The following is a 16,441-nucleotide window of genomic DNA, read 5'->3' on the forward strand; positions in this document are numbered from 1 at the left end:
TAATAATAAAATAACAAAAGAAAATAACAAAAGAAAAAAGAAGAAAGAGAGAAGAAAAAAAGAAGGAAAAAACCCTAAAAGGACAAAAATAAAAGCAAAATGAGACAAATAAAAAATAATAAAAAGATAAAAATTAATGGAAAAAAAACCTAAAACAAACAAAAATCCTGGTTTATTTTTTGTTCCCTAGCACTACAGGAGCTGGTGTGGACTTGTGGACTCTGGGCTTACTGAGATAATAAGCTCACTGTAATGACGGGACTCACCAGTTATGGTATCCAGACTCTGTTCCTGGATTGGCTTTTAAGGGTGGAGGATGGATGGAAACTGTGTTGTTCTCTTGTTCCTCTGACTTGGAGAACTTCCCGAAGCTCCTCCTCCATTTGGCAGAGTTCCAGTGTTGTCTTATATACTAGTTGCTCTTTTAAACCATGGCTTTTGGGGTGCCTGGATGGCTCAGTGTGTTAAAGCCTCTGCCTTCAGCTCAGGTCATGATCTCAGAGTCTTGGGATTGAGCCCCACATCAGGCTCTCTGCTCAGTGCGAGCCTGCTCCCTCTGTCTCTCTCTGCCTACTTGTGATCTCTATCAAATAAATAATTAAAATCTTAAAAAAAAATAAACCATGGCTTTTTTTTTTTTTCCTGTGTCCAAGGACAGTTGAATCTGTTTCCAGTTCCTTAGTATTATCCCTCTCCACTGCTGTTTGCAGAATCAGGGGTGGAGGGTCCCTCCGTTACCATGTCTATCTCTCTTGCTATTCTTTTTTTTGTCATTCTGTCTTTGATTATTCAGAAGCTGTTCAGATGACCTTCAGTTCTTCAGGAGAAATTATTCTGTAAAAAGGTATAATTAAGTGTGTTCTGTGGAGAAAATTAGTTCAGGGTTTTGCTGTGTTGTCATCTTGGATGGGAACCCCTCCCTTTAATAGCCATCCTAACAGGTTTGAGGTGATTTCTCACTGTGTGTGTGTGTGGGTTTTTTTTTTTTTTTTTTTTTTATTTACTTGAGAGAGAGACAGAGACAGAGACAGAGACAGAGATAGCAAGAGAGAGCGAGAGCAGAGAGCAGAGGGAGAAGCTGCTGAGCAGGGAGGCTGATGCAGGGCTCTATCACAGGACCCTGGAATCATGACTTGACCTGAGTGCAGACACTTAACCAATTGAGACACCCAGGTGCCCCCTCATTGTGATTTTGAGTTGCATTTCCCTGATGATTAGTGATGTCGAACATCTTTTTATGAATACCCATTGACCATTTGTATGTCTTTTGAAAACAAATCCCTATTCCGTTTCCCTGACCATTTTTTAATTGGATTTTTAAATTTTTTTCCTATTGAGTTATAAGAATTCCTTATGTATTTTGGATATTAACCCCTTATCAGATGGTTTGCAAATATTTTTCCCATTTTATAGGTTGCCTTTTCATTTTGCTGATTGCTTATTTTGCTGTGCAGAAGCTTTTTAGCTTGATGTAGTCCCACTTGTTTATTTTTGCTTTTGCTGTTTGTACTTTTGGTGTTATAGCCAAGAAAGCATTACCAAGGCCAATATCAAACAGCTTTTCCCTGTGTCTTCTTATAATAGTTTTATTGTTTAAGAATTAAAATTTAAATCTTTAATTTATTTTCAGTTAATTTTTGTGAGTATTGTGAAATAGGAAATTTCATTCTTTTGCATTTCAATATCCAGTGTTCTCAACATAATTCACTGGGGACTGTCATTTCCTCATTGAGTATTTTGGCTTCTTTGTCAAATATTAGTTGACCATATATGCATGGGGTATTTCTAGACTCTTGATTCTGTTCTGTTAGTCTATGTGTTTGTTTTTATGCCAGTATCATACTGTTTTGATTACTATAGTTTTATAATAAAGTTCAAATTTTGGAATTGTGAAACCTCCACCTTTGTTCTTTCTCAGGAATGCTTTGACTGTTCAGTGTCTTTTGTGGTTCCGTATGAATTTTAGGATTATTTTTGCTATTTCTGTGAAAAGTGACATTGGAATTTTGCTAGGGATTGTATTGAATCTATTAATGGCTTTGGTAGTGTGGACATTTTAAAAGACTAATCTTTCTGATTAATGAGGATGAAATATCTTTCATTTATTTGTGTCTTCCTCACTTTCATCATTGTATTCTAATATTCAGTATACAAATCCTTCGCCTCTTTGAATAAATTTATTCCTAACTAATTTTATTATTTTAGATGCTATTATAAATGGAATTACTTCATTTCTTTTTCAGATAATTCATTGTTAGTGTAGGGAAATGCAACTGACTTTTGTATGTTGATTTTGTAACCTACAAGTTTACCGAATTCATTGATTAGTTCTAACAGAGTAGAGTCTTTGGAGTTTTGTCTATATAAGATTATGTCATTTGCAAATAAAATTGTCTGAGACAGTTTTTACTACTTTCTTTCTAATTTGGATGCCTGTTTTCCAGATTGCTTTGGCTAAGACTTCCAATACTAAGTAGCGAGAGTGAGTATTTTTGTTCCTGATCTTAGCAGGAAAGTTTTCAGTCTTTTACTGCTGATCCTAATTTTAGCTGTGGGTTTCTCATATATGGACCTTATTATGTTGAGGTATATTCCTTCTATACTAAATCTGTTAAGAGATTTTATCATGTGAGAATGTTGAATTTTGTCAAATGCTTTATCTATATCTATTAAAACAATCATACATGGTCTTTATCTTTCATTCTGTTGATATGATATGTCACATTTATTGATTTGTGTATGTTGAATCATCTTTGCATCTGAGGGATAAATCCCATATGATCAATGTTGTATGATCCTTTTAATGTGCTGTTGAATTACATTTGCTAGTATTTTCTTGAGTATTTTCCAGTTTTATTAATCAGGGATATTGGGCTACAGTTCTCTTTTCTTGTAGTGCGTGTGTGTGTGTGTTAAATACACATATATAAATAATGGAATATAACTATAAAAAAGAAGGAAATTTTACCTTTTGTATGTACATGGCTGGACCTTAGGACACTATGCAACATGACAGAGAAATACAAATACTCTCTGTTCTCATTTATATGAGAGATCTAAAAAAGCTGAACTTATAGAAACATAGAATGGACAGTGGGGCTACAGTGGAAAGGAGAGGATTGAGATGTTGGTCAGAGGGTACAAACTTCCAGTTATAGGACACATAAATTATGGGGTTCTAATGTACAGCATGGTGACTATAACAACACTGTATATACTTGAAAGTTGTTAAGAGAATAGATCTTAAGTGCTATCACCACACAAAAACAATAGTAATTATGTGAGGGGATGGAGGTGTCAACTAACCTTATTGTAGTAACCATTTCACAATATATACATGTATCATATCATCACATTGTATACCTTAAACTTACATATGTTTTTTGTAATATTTTTATTATATAATATTATGTAATAATATATAATATTTTGTAATATTTACATAATATTTCAGTAAAGGTGGGAAAGAACCCCAAACCCAAATATTACATAGTATTATGAAATATAACATAATATTATATAATATTTTACATAATATTTTAGTAAAGGTAGGAAAGAACCCCAAACTCATTCTGGTAGCTCTGCTTTATAATTATAGATTCTGTCAGTGGTTCCTTCCTGAGTGTTTGACAGAGCTGCATATGGCCTCTCTGTGTAATTCATATGTAGTCAGCAAGGGGAAATATGAGTATCTTATGTTCTACTTCTTTTTCAGGCACATGTTTTCCTCAGATTGATTATATATATCATACTTACATACATATGTGTCTGTATTTCTTGATATATACCTATATTATACATACATATATTCTATAGTCTATGTATAACCCTATTCTCTATTTTAATTACATAGTGACTTACATAAAGTTTCTTGAGATGGGGGAAGTATGGTAAGTTATAGAGGGTCAATATTTCTATTATACTTTAGGGTATCTTAAAGAATACAACTAGCTTGTGTGAAATTGTTATGTTTGGAATTTGGGCCTAACTTCACAATAAAGAAAAACATTTGTATAGCAAATTATTATTTATTAACAAACTTAAATGCAGTTAAGTTATTGATAGTGGTTCAATAAGCTGGAAATGCTATATCAAAGGATTGGAACTAATCTCTTATTAATAATGAGTTTTTAGAATTTCAAGTACTAATACATGGTTATTGCAAATTATTTATAATTGTTGGTATATTATTATATTGATATTATTATTAAAAGTTAAATTGATTCCCTGATGATTAGATAAAAGCAATATTAGGTTGGAATTTTGTTCTTAAGCTTGTAAATATTGAAAATTATTTTAGAAGATACTTGAATACTGTTGTATAGAAATTCAATGTTGTTAAAATGCTTTTGAAAATAGGCCCACAAATTGGTTTTATAGGATAAAGTACTTTAATATTTTTTACCCATTCTACCAATTTTTTAGTTAAAAGTAAAAGTAGAGTATGTACTTTATTTGAATATGTAAAGAGCATTCTCTTTTAATTAAGAATATATAAAATAACAGTTTATATAAAAACAGTTAATGCATATCTACTTTATAGTGTTATTTTTATGTAGCTTACAAAATGGCATATAACCAAATTATTGTACTTTGCTTTAACCAACCTACTGTTAACTTTATAAGCTGACTTTGAAAAACATCAAGAATACAATTTAAAATTTTCAGTAAGTGACCAAACTACATGAATAATAATTGTAACTGAATTAGTTTCAAGCATCTAGCAACTAAATTAATTTTAAGTTTTTCTATCTTTGTTTCCTTGCTAATAAGAGAGTAAAATCTGCAGTTGAATTGAAGAAGGAGGAGGAGGCCACAACGCCAATAGAGATTAAGGATGACATGCAAAGCAATATAAAAGACATTATATTTCAGAAAGCAAAGCAGTTGGAGGATTGGAAGGCTCAGCAAAATGAAACTGAAGAACCCCTTGAGAAAGAAAATATTGATACCATCTTAGATAACATTCAAGACAGAAGGAGTTTGAGAGATCTGTCTCTCTCTCTCATTGAAGCATCTAAAAAAGCTGGCATTAGTTACATTGTTTATCCCAAGAAAAAGAAGACGAGACTGAAGAAAAGATTGAAGCACAGTAAACTTACAACTGTGTATGATGAATTATCCAAGCCTCCAAAAGTGCTTAAAAGGTCTTGTTTAATCAATACTTGTTAAAGTTTATGAAATGTATTCTGGTTTTGGCCTTAATCTTGTAATTTCACTAACTGAAGTTGTTATTTTATTCACCATTGAAAATATGTTAAAGTCTTAGCTAAAGGAGAATTCCCTACATTTTAGTATATGGGTATTCAATAGTGTAAATATATGACTGGTTTAAACTATATTTTAAAGTTGAGGCTGACTTAAGGACATGAAGTAGAACTAAGTCAATTTGATAGTTAAATGAAATCTTTCAATGGAAAGAAATAAAATCTGCTAAGTTATTTTTCGGAAGTGATTTAACACCAAAAAACCACCTCTGCTCAAAACAAATATCACCCATTCAAAAGTTCAAATAGATTGCTGAAATTCAACTGTTTTCAAATTTCAACTTAATGAATTGAATAATCTAAATCAACTTTTTTATGCTGCGTGAGCCCTTATACAGGGATCAACACATAGAAATAATTAATTTTTCTCCTTACTTAAAAGTGATAGTAGCTAGCATGTTTAAAAATGTGCTAGGACATGGGACAACTGGGTGGCTCAGTGGGTTGAGCATTCAGCTCTTGATTTCTGCTCAGGTCATGATCTCAGGGGTGTGAGATGGAGCCCAGTGCTGGGCTCCCCGCTTAGCGGGGAGTCTGCCTAAGATTTTCCCTCACCCCCTGTTTTTGTGCAATCTCTCGCTCTCTGTCTCTTTAAAGTGAATAAATAATTCTTTAAACCAAGGTGCATGGACCTAAGATGACAGCAATGGAAGTTCCAGGTATGCTCATATTTAAGTGTTCAGAGCGCAACTTTCTTATAACTGAAGGGTTGTACAAAATAGTTTGCAAAAGGCTCTGGGCTTTATTTCTTTTTAGATATCCTCAGATGACAAAATTCATTAATTTTATTCCCTTTGAAAAGTAAAGACTTTCCTGTTCATGAGAGAGTCATAAGTGTTTTGTTTACTTCATTATTATAAAGACTTGCTGGTTCTGAAAAAGGGTTAAATTCATGATGTTTTGGTGTGGTGACTTACTGTCCCTGAAAAGCCTTGGGAACAGCCTATGTAAGCATGAGTGACAGAGTGGAACAGAGACTAACCCCGGGGGAGGATATGCCATTTAAGTCCTGAGTTCCTGCATGCTACTTATGCTAGAGTTTTCCCTGCAAAAAAATGTGGAGCTGTTTTTGTTAGTTCATCTTTAGAAGACTTCAGATAGGTGTTTCCTAAGTTGACAAATGTTTTTGACAAGAACCAGACATTGCTTATACATTTTTGAAACATTTGCTGATTTCAAAGCATATGAATCTTCACTGTCCTAGAGAGGATACAACACTGCACCATTTTGGCCATGACCTAAGTGACTTTTATCTCTACTTCTATCTCTAGAAAGTATATAAGCAGGTGAAACACTATTTTGGTATAGTATTTTACTGCATACTGATTATCACTTTGATTATAAAGTTTCACCATTTAAGGAGATTTATTTGCCTTTTAACAACTGGATTTGAAACAGAGGTAATAGGATGCATCTTTTGGTGGAGGCAGTAAAACCAACTATGGGAGTATTTGTCTAGGATAATAGATTAGTATAGCTTGCCTAACTTCTTTTTAGAAAAATCTTAATCTAAACTAACTTAGTGCAAAATTGTAGCCATGAAATAATTGTTATTTTAAAACAAGTTTATGGAGAAAACTTTAAAAAATAATCTTATTCCTATAGTTTGAGATCTTTTCCCACTAATCTTAATGTGGTTAACACAGAATTATCCTTACCATTTTATATCTGACCTTTAAGCTTGTTTAATTATACTCATTCTTGCTGGCCCCCTTGAATGGTTAGAACCAGACTGTGTATATACACTCATATATCAAGCCAAAGCTTGACTGTGAAAAGTAACTCATGCCAAAATATATTTGAGCTGATTAAAAACCCAGACCCATGTGTTTTCCGTCAGTCCCTTTACTATAGGTTACCCCTATTGCTTGCCCCCTCATCTAGGTCATGGAAGGATGCCATGTGTCCGCAGAAACTTTGTTCCTTCACCATTTCTCTGGAAATTTCCCTCTGCTTTGGTCTCTGAGCCCAATATTGGTGGACCAGCCAGTGAGCAACTGGCAGAGTTTCAGCTCACGGATACAGCAGGAAGCTGTGTTTGTTGATGGCTCCTGGCCCACGTTGACTCCCTTGTACTCATTGCTTCTATCTGACCTGGACTTCTGTAAACTGTTAGCTTCTCAGATCTCTGACAGTGTTCTCTCTTCGAGGACTGAGTAACATACTTGATCTGAGATCCAGGCCAGCCTTTTTGCTATTGGCTCTCTGATTTCTGTGAATGCATTCATTACCTTCTTCCCTTTCTAGAATAACTGGCCATGGTCCTGACTTCCACTATCAAAACTTCCAAACTTGACTAGCTACTGAAAGTGAATCGGTAGTCTCAGGTCTGATTTTCTTGGCCCATCTTGCTGCTGTTATTGCCACCCCTCCCCCCGCCCCCACCAACAGAGGCAGAATTTATTTCCCTCACAAGAAGGAGATGACGTACTTTTCTTGTGCTGTTAATCTGTAATTTCCCTCATGGTCTGGTATTGCTTTTGATATACTCTCTTGGTGGATGGTGATATAGGATGGAATGGGGGCAGTTACAGAGATTTCCACTTGATCCTTATACTAATATCCTCTTCAGTGTACAATTTATGCAGTTATTAAGTTGATTCATTCCTACTACACATTCTGGAACTAAGGAAATTATCTCAGGATGGGTCCATGTCTCACTAGATTCCGTTAGATGGTTTTAGGCCAAGATCCTTTATATCACTTGATCTTCATAATTTCCTAATTTGGCTCTGGACTTCAGTGGCATTTACAATGGGTATCTGGATCAGCATAAGTTTAGGGTATCTAATAATTCCCAGGAGGCTTGGGTGTTTCCTTTTTCCTAGAACTTTTGAAACTTTTGGGAACAAATCATTAAAAACATCAAGACCACATTGCAAGATCTTTCCTCAACAGGACCCGGTCTGGCTTCCCTGTCAGGTGAGAGATTTTAGGTATGAGCTGGCTAGGGTCTGAGAGCTGCGTAAGAGGTTGTAAAACCCCACTATGGCTGATTAGGCTTATTCCCAGAACACCTAACAGTTTTTCATCCATTTAAGTCAAAAAACACCTTAGCTAGGTGCCCATCTACCTTACTTTCTGAGGACCTGCAGTCATTTAGTTATTGCCACAGATCCCTATAATTTCAAGTTTTGTCTGGGGCACCTGGATGGTTCAGTTGGTTAGGCGTGGCACTCTTGGTTGTGGCTCAGGCCCTGGTCTCATGGGTCTTGAGATCAAACCCCACACTGGGCTCTGTACTCAGCAGGAGCATGATTGGATATTCTCTCCCTCTGCCCCTTCTCCTGCTCTCTCTCTCTTTTTCAAATAAATAAATCTTGAAAAAAATTTCTGTCTACCAAATCTGGCTAGAAATCTACATCAGAAATCTGTATTTAACAAGTCTTCCAGGTGACTGATGCTAAAGTTTGGGGATCACTCAGAGTATGGTAGGATGTTCTAACAAGGCTGCATTGGCTAGGGCTAACAGCTACGGATCCAAGACCACCTATGTGGAGGAGGTGTGTAGGAGGCTGATGGGTAGTAGCTGTAGCTTCATGAGAGGGTTCAGGAGGTCCCAGCTGAGTGATTTTGGGGTGGGCCTAAGTATATTTGATATAGCGTATGAACCAATGTCTCAGTGTAGTCATCGAAATATTTTTAGGGAGAGGTTTGAGTCTCTCAGATGAGGGAATCTGACCGTCCCTCAACTAATCTCTTCTATCAAGAGAAGATGAGTGGAATTTGGAGATTCAAAATTATCAGCCTCATTCATGCTTGCTCAAATATTCACATCCTGTATTTCAGTTCCCTACTCCTTTCTTAGAAGTTTCATTACCTTGGTATACAAGGTTTAGGGAATTTGGGTATTTAATAGGTACTGCTCTTCTCTTTTGGTCTGAAGTAAAATGATTCCACAGTTTTTATAATCATTACTGTTGTCCTTGTGAGTAATTGGTAGTTACTTGATTTCCTAATTCCTTGCCTTCCACTTGAACACCATCCCTGCTAACACTGGTGATAATTTGAGGAGCTTTGATAGCATCACCTACCATGGATTATTTGTGTCCTATTTTATCCTGGCAGGAAGTTTATCCTAGGATCCTTCTGTGTGTGTATTTCCTGAATCTACCTCTGGTGCTAATTATTTTATCAGCCAGGTACAAATGATACCATGATATTGTAGTATCCTAGGGTCAAAAACAACAGAGCCATTTTCTATCCCTAAGTCTGAGAGGACAAAAAGTAGGAGTGATTACTAGAACCTTCAAGAGGGATTGTGTAGAAAGTGTTTCCTTAAAAAAAGTAGTGATCTTTGGTCAAAGATTACAGCCAGTTTGAGGTGACCCTTCAGGAGGGAGCCAGAGGAATAAATACCTTGACTTCGCTCTCCTCTTTTCCTCTTTGGGATTTCTATTTGAACATACCCAATTAGAAGACAGAGAACAAAGGATCTTATGGATATAGTCTGTACAGATTAGTCTCCTGGGCAGAGGGCGAAGTAGAGAAGGGTAGAGATGAATGTGGAGGTGGAAATGTCTATTGAAAGCAAAGTATCATATTCTACTAAACAAGGGTGAAGACTGGGATGTTAATTTGGTAGTTTACTGTCTAGTCAAATCTTTCCTTCTTCCCATTTCCTCAAGTTCCTGTGCTCTCCAGCCTCTTGGATGGCATTTCCTGTATTACATCAGTTTACCTTCTCAATTCCTCATTGTAATTTCTGTGGTGGGGGGGACAGGGGTATAAATTAAATCTGAAAGGAGCATCAACACCTTATTTCAGTACTGTAAGAAGGCCACATCTTTAGATAACAATCTTCTGCTTTCATAAATAAATTCTTCATATGGTGTTACAATTTTGATGAAAGAACAGGAGGACTTGGTTTGCATAAAAATAGTGTATAATTTTATTTTAATAATAGAAAAAAGTAATTTCATGTGTGGCTGAATTGATTTATTGATTATAAAAATAATTATATTTGTATAATTTAAAAATCATTCTTTTAATAACTAGATCAACATCTCACGGAATCCTTCCTGGACAGAAGAAATATTTACTCAAAGTTCCATTATATGAATGTAAACTTCCTTGTCCCAGTCTACCTATGTGTTTAAATTTTGATGAATTTGTCCAAAGTAAGGGAGGAATTCCAGAAAATTGTGACCCTCGAATGTGGGCTCTTGATATGTTCTCTCATGATAAAAATCAGAAGACAACCACAAAAAAGAAAGTTGTTAAAATATCTATCCAGAAAACCTCATCTGAAAGAATAAAAGAACCACCAAAACTAGAATTGAGTGATTCTTTGAAGTCTAGTCTTTCTCCAGAAGTTATTAAACATTACGAATCTGAAGTGGAGATCCTGACTAAAGAAATAAATGATAAGAAAAAATACCCTGCATTTGCATATTGTAGGCGTGGAGCTATTTATAGGAAACTAGGAAAGTTACAGAGTGCCATGAAAGATCTGCAGGAAGTAAGTCTTATTTAATCGAAATAACAATATTAACAATTTACACTTATATTGATCATTATAATCCTCTATGTAATAATTTACATGATAATTTCTACTAGAATTTTGAAACACGAATATTTAATATACATGTGGGATTATGAAATTATAAATATTGGCATTTTCAATAATTGATATTAAAACCACTATATTTTGTCAGATTGGGAGGTATCATTTTATACTATATACATAGAAAGCCATTGGGAAAAATAAATTTGCAAAATTTATTTGATAGTATGTCTTCCTTTAAAAAACAACTTTAATTGAATTTGTACATATATTTTCTAGGCTATATTTTTGGAGCCATTGTTTCTCAATGCCTACTGGCACCGACATTTCATTTATCTTTTTCAAGACAAAATTAATGAAGCTTTGGATGATTTGAATTATATAAATAAATACAATAAAAATAATGGAGGTGGGTTGTCTAGGCAGTTGTATTATTTATATCTTTACCTGAGTTTTGGTCATTTAGTGTTGTTATAAATATATATGAGTTAACAGATAAAAGTCTCCAAAATTGATTGTAGCTTTTAAAAGTTAAATTTACTCTTGATATTGTATATATTGGACTTATATGATCCTATACTGTTTTCAAAATACATGATTTGAAATGTTAATGTTCTTGTGTATATTACAATAAATTTGTTCCTTACTGTTCATCCCACAAGAAGGATATAAACTTAAAAATTTTAGTTATAGAAGTGATTCATAAAGCCTTTCTTTTTTTCATTTTTTATTTTTATTTTTGTTTAAGATTTTATTTATTTATTTGACAGAGAGAGAGAGATCACAAGTAGGCAGACAGGTAGGCAGAGAGAGAGGGGGAAGTAGGCTCTCCGCTGAGCAGAGAGCCCAATGAGGGCTTGATCCCAGGATCCTGAGATCATGACCTGAGCCGAAGGCAGAGGCTTAACCCATTGAGCCACCCAGGCACCCCTTCATAAAGCCTTTCTTGACCACAAATCTCTGAAGCCTTGCAGTGTTCCAAGACTTCTTAGTTGGATGGAATCTGTACAATTTTCTTTATGTACCATCCTCTAACCAGCTTGAATGGAATGAGGAAACAGATTTTTTTTTTTTTTAAGAAACAGAATTTTTTGGGAATGAGAAAATGTCACATTCATCTTTGTATTCCCAGCATGCATAATATACCCCTAGAATATAAGTTGAGCTTTCTAAATATTTTTTGATCTATGCCTATTTTTGCCAAATTTTTGTTTTACTCTAAACATTGAAAGAGTACAGAACACTTTAGATATACAAAAAGGTAAAAGGTAATTTTTGGTACTTAAAATTGAAATTGAAAATGCCTTTGACCAATGAAACAATTAAATCTTGATTTTACTAAGTGTAAAAAAAAAAGAGAGAGAAAGAAAATGCTTTTAACTATAGTGAGCATTTATCAGCTTTTGAGGGCATGTTCTGCACTGTTGAAATAGAAAAAAAAAACCTTAAATGAAATAGTTAAGGAAGTGATAGAGAAAAATTATTTTGAGACTACATTTTTAGAGGGAGAGGGATTAAAAATTTTATAGGTAATAAAAGGACTGTAACACTAAATTTTATCTTTTTAATTTTCTTTAGAGGCATATTTGTCAAAGGCAGAAATTTTCAGGAGAAGAAACAACATTACTTTAGCAATTCTAAACTATACCCAGGCAATTAAATGCAAGCCCACAGATGCCGATATATATTTCAGGAGGGGTGAGATGCATGAAATAGGAAACAAAGTACTGGCCATTGATGACTTTTCTAGAGTAAGCTCTATTACATATAATGCTGACATTTATATATTTTAGATCATGATATTCTCATTCTGATATTATAGCAAATCATTGAAATTGTTTCATATATGTTATATAATCAAAACTAATTTTTTATATGTTGGGACCCAGAGTGCTCAGTACTAGAATTGATATTAACACTATGTCAATAATTTTTTAAAATTATTAGTGAATGAATGAATTTATGTCAAAGAGTTGGGTGTGGGAGCATTGAGACAACTCTGGGAGGGAGGGTGCGTGACTTTTCTAGCTCTCTCCTCTTGAAACATGAAACAGTGGTTAGAGAAACTTTTGAAAATTGCTTCTTCCCTTCAAACAAAAGAGAAAATGATTTTCCCCTTCTTACTCTTGAGACATGGCTGATTCTCTTCTGCAGCAAATCTCTCTGCTCTTAAGGAAGCTGTGCTCATTGGCTCATTCATTCATTCACTCAAATATTTATTGACTAAGGTGCTGTACAATGTAGTGGACAAATGTTGGTGAATAAAACAATTATGTTTCTTGCCTACATGGAGCCTATAGTTTAAAGGACAGATATTAAAGAAATAAATACATACATAAATGCATAGTTATAATTTATGATGAGTGCCATGAAGGAAATACAGATGATGGGGGGGTAAATGGATATTTAATTATATATTTATATTGGGGAATATCAGGGAATTCCCTTGAAGAAGTAAACTTTTAGATGAACTATACTTTGAGGCTAGAGTCAGGCAAAATATTCCCCTGATTGCAACAGAATTGTACTCATCTCCTTACTTCACTTTAAATTCTAGTTTGTAGTACAACTGAGAATTTAGAAGTTATCGAAATAATTTAGCTTTCCATGTTCCCAACTGCCCTGTTTCTTAATCCATGATAACCACATGCATGATATTCTTTTGCTTCAAGAGAATATTGTAAGTTTTGGTCACTTCTACTTTAGAAGTGACCAAAAGTCTAGAAAGTGACCAAAAGTCTCTTGAAAATATTGAAATTGTTAGATACCTACTCCTATTCATTTCCTCCTTGCATTGACTAATGGGGCCACTTGAGGTCAAACAAGTTTCAAAATTTTTCGGTTTTTTTTTTTCCCTCTGTTTTACAATACTTAGTAGTCCTTCTGCTTCACTTTTCCCCCCACCCCCATATCACTATATAGACAATGAGTTTATAATAGAGTATACAATGATTTTGTCTCCTTGCTCTCGCCTTGTATGTCAATGTGAAATAAATAAACCAAGACCAATTTATTTCTTTTCACCATTTTAGGGACTAGATTAATATATATTTGATTTGATTGAGTCAACCTTGATACGTAATATCTTTAATTGGGATAAATGCTGTGCTCTATTATCAAAAAGATTTTATTTATTTATTTGAGAGAGAGAGAAGGAAAGCAAGAGAGCAGGGGGAGGGGCAGAGGGAGAGGGGAGAGAGAGAGTGTTAAGCAGACTCTGTACTGAGTGTGGAGCCTGGTCTAGGGCTTGGTCTCAGACCCTCAGATCATGACCTGAGCCGAAATCAGAAGTCGGACGCTTAACTGACTGAGCCACCCAGGCACCCCAAAGAAGTTTTATCAGTTAGAATTCCAGCAGGCAAAAAAGCCTTGGCTTCTTATATATACTGTTTTTTTTTTTTCCTCCCTCAGAAAACCTCCCGTTTTTAGAATTTGATGATAAATGCTCTTCCTAAAGACATGGTCTTTAAAAATTCATTTATTTGAAAGAGAGAGAGACAGAGAGAGTGCCCCACTTGGAACTGGATCTCACAGCCCTGAGATCATGACCTGAGCAACAACAAGAGTCAGATGCTAAATGGACTGTGTCACCTGGGCGCCCCTAAAGATGTTGTCTTTAAATGGAAATTTGAAAGTTTAGGCATCTTAAAGTAGTTCGCTTTTATGTAATCTCAAGTTGAAAAACATGTAGTTGTAGTCCATTTAATTTACTATGAGATTATATACTTGTGTTTTTTGGCTTTTCATTATGTGATATGTTTTTGTGCATCCTCTCTATCCACCATGTAGTGTATTTTTTATGATCCCAAAAGAACAGATGCGTTATTAAAACGTGGGATGTTTTACTATGAAAATGAAAACTGGATTTCAGCCATACAAGATTTTACAGCTCTATTAATTATAGATCCCCAAAATTCTCAAGCCAGGTAAGAATTATTTTAGAAGTGATTTTTGAAATTATCATTTTTTAGAAATACGTTCCCAGAAAAGGAAATTGCTTGAAATACATCAGACAGTTCTTTAGAAATAGTGAAGTCCATTTTCATGGTTACCAGTGAATGAAAATCTTTACCTATATCCTAACTGTAGTGTGTAATTTAATTTAATAGGCATAAAATTTAGCATTGTTTCATTTGCATTTTCTAAATGCTAGTTACATTATCAATTTTTAAAATATTGACCCATGTTTTTTCTTTAGATTTCATTATTATAACTTGAATAATAAACTGTTTTTCCAGACTTGTGGTACATAATACAGTTCTTGTTTTGTTGCTTTTCTTTCAATCTAAGTTTTGTTTTGAAGAGATTTAAAATGTGTAAATAAGTCATACTTTCTCATTTTTTCACTCACAATTTGTTCAATATTGAAATTTTTTAGAGTAGCATGAAACGTGCATCCAGAAAAGTATACAAATATACAACTTAATGACTTGTCACTATGTAAATAGCTGCGTAACTGTTACCTGGTCCAGAAACATTTCCAGCACCTGAGAGACCTCTTTGTGCCTTTCCTCCCCCAGAGGGTAACCACTGTCCTGGATTCCATTTTAATCACTTTCTTGTAGTTATTTATAGTTTCATCACATAAGTATATGTTCTTAAACACTCTTAGTTTAATTTTGCCATTTAAAAAAATTTTATATAGGTAGAATCATGTGGTGATATTCTTTTTGTGTCTAGCACTTGCTGCTTCACCTTGAACTTTGATGTTATGAAGATGGCTTCTTTCCTTAAACCTCATGAGCTGACCTCTGCTAGCTTCAATTTTTTTTTTCTGCAGCTTCCCACCTTTCTCAGCCTTCACAGAATTGAAGAGAATGAGGGCCTTGCCCTGGATTAGTTTTAGCTTACGGGAATGTTGTGGCTGGTTTGGCTTCCTATCCAGACCACTCAAACTTTCTCCATATCAGCAATAGGGAGTTTCACTTTCTTATCATTCCTGTGTTTACTGGAGGAGCACTTTTAATTTCCTTCAAGAACTTTGCCTTTGTACTCACAACTTGGCTGTTTGGTGCTAGAACTCTTGTACCAAACAACATCAAATTAGTTGGAGAAGAACAAGATTAGTTCAAGGCATTGTAAGGTGGTGCTATCTTATGGAAGACCTTATATGCCATTTTGAAGAATTTGGCCTCCTTCCATTGCCAATAGGGGTTTGCTGAAAGTTTTTGAGAAAAGACATTTTTATTACCTGATGATAAATCTTATTACTCTGGAGCTAGGAATGGAGTAAAATTGTAGCATAGGTGTGAGCTGATGAGGATCTGAAGTATGAGGCAATGGAAGCAAAATAAGGAAAGGATGTAAAAGTCATTGTGTTTGAAGAATTGATGTGACTTGGGGCACCTGGGTGGCTAAGTGGTAAAGCCTCTGCCTTCGGCTCAGGTCATGATCCCAGGGTCCTGGGATCGAGCCTTACTTCGGGCTCTCTCTCTGCTCGGGGGGAGCCTGCTTCTCTTCCTCTCTCTCTGCCTGCCTCTCTGCCTACTTGTGATCTCTGTCGTTAAATAAATAAATAAAGTCTTAAAAAAAAAAAGAATTGATGTGACTTAATGGTATCTTACAAAAATATTACTGAAGGTTTATTCTGTAAATTTTAAGTTCAGAATTATATATATGCTGAAAAATATTAGGATTATTCTTAGGAAACAGGAGTAATTAAAAATAA

At 34.7% G+C, this 16,441-nt stretch overlaps 1 protein-coding gene across 1 annotated transcript in view; it reads left to right on the forward strand.

Annotated features, from left to right (window-relative positions):
• Window positions 1-16,441, forward strand: part of LOC111158034 (tetratricopeptide repeat domain 6) — a 218,685-nt gene that overhangs the window by 151,075 nt on the left and 51,169 nt on the right. The window contains exons 10-14 of the mRNA XM_022519831.1: window positions 4,774-5,147; window positions 10,266-10,728; window positions 11,053-11,182; window positions 12,352-12,524; window positions 14,563-14,699. Of these exons, the coding sequence (XP_022375539.1) occupies window positions 4,774-5,147; window positions 10,266-10,728; window positions 11,053-11,182; window positions 12,352-12,524; window positions 14,563-14,699 (1,277 nt within the window). The remainder of the gene's footprint in view (window positions 1-4,773; window positions 5,148-10,265; window positions 10,729-11,052; window positions 11,183-12,351; window positions 12,525-14,562; window positions 14,700-16,441) is intronic.

The sequence above is a fragment of the Enhydra lutris genome, unplaced genomic scaffold, assembly GCF_002288905.1.
Source record: "Enhydra lutris kenyoni isolate GAN:26980312 unplaced genomic scaffold, ASM228890v2 scaffoldscaffold4, whole genome shotgun sequence".
NCBI lineage: Eukaryota > Metazoa > Chordata > Mammalia > Carnivora > Mustelidae > Enhydra > Enhydra lutris.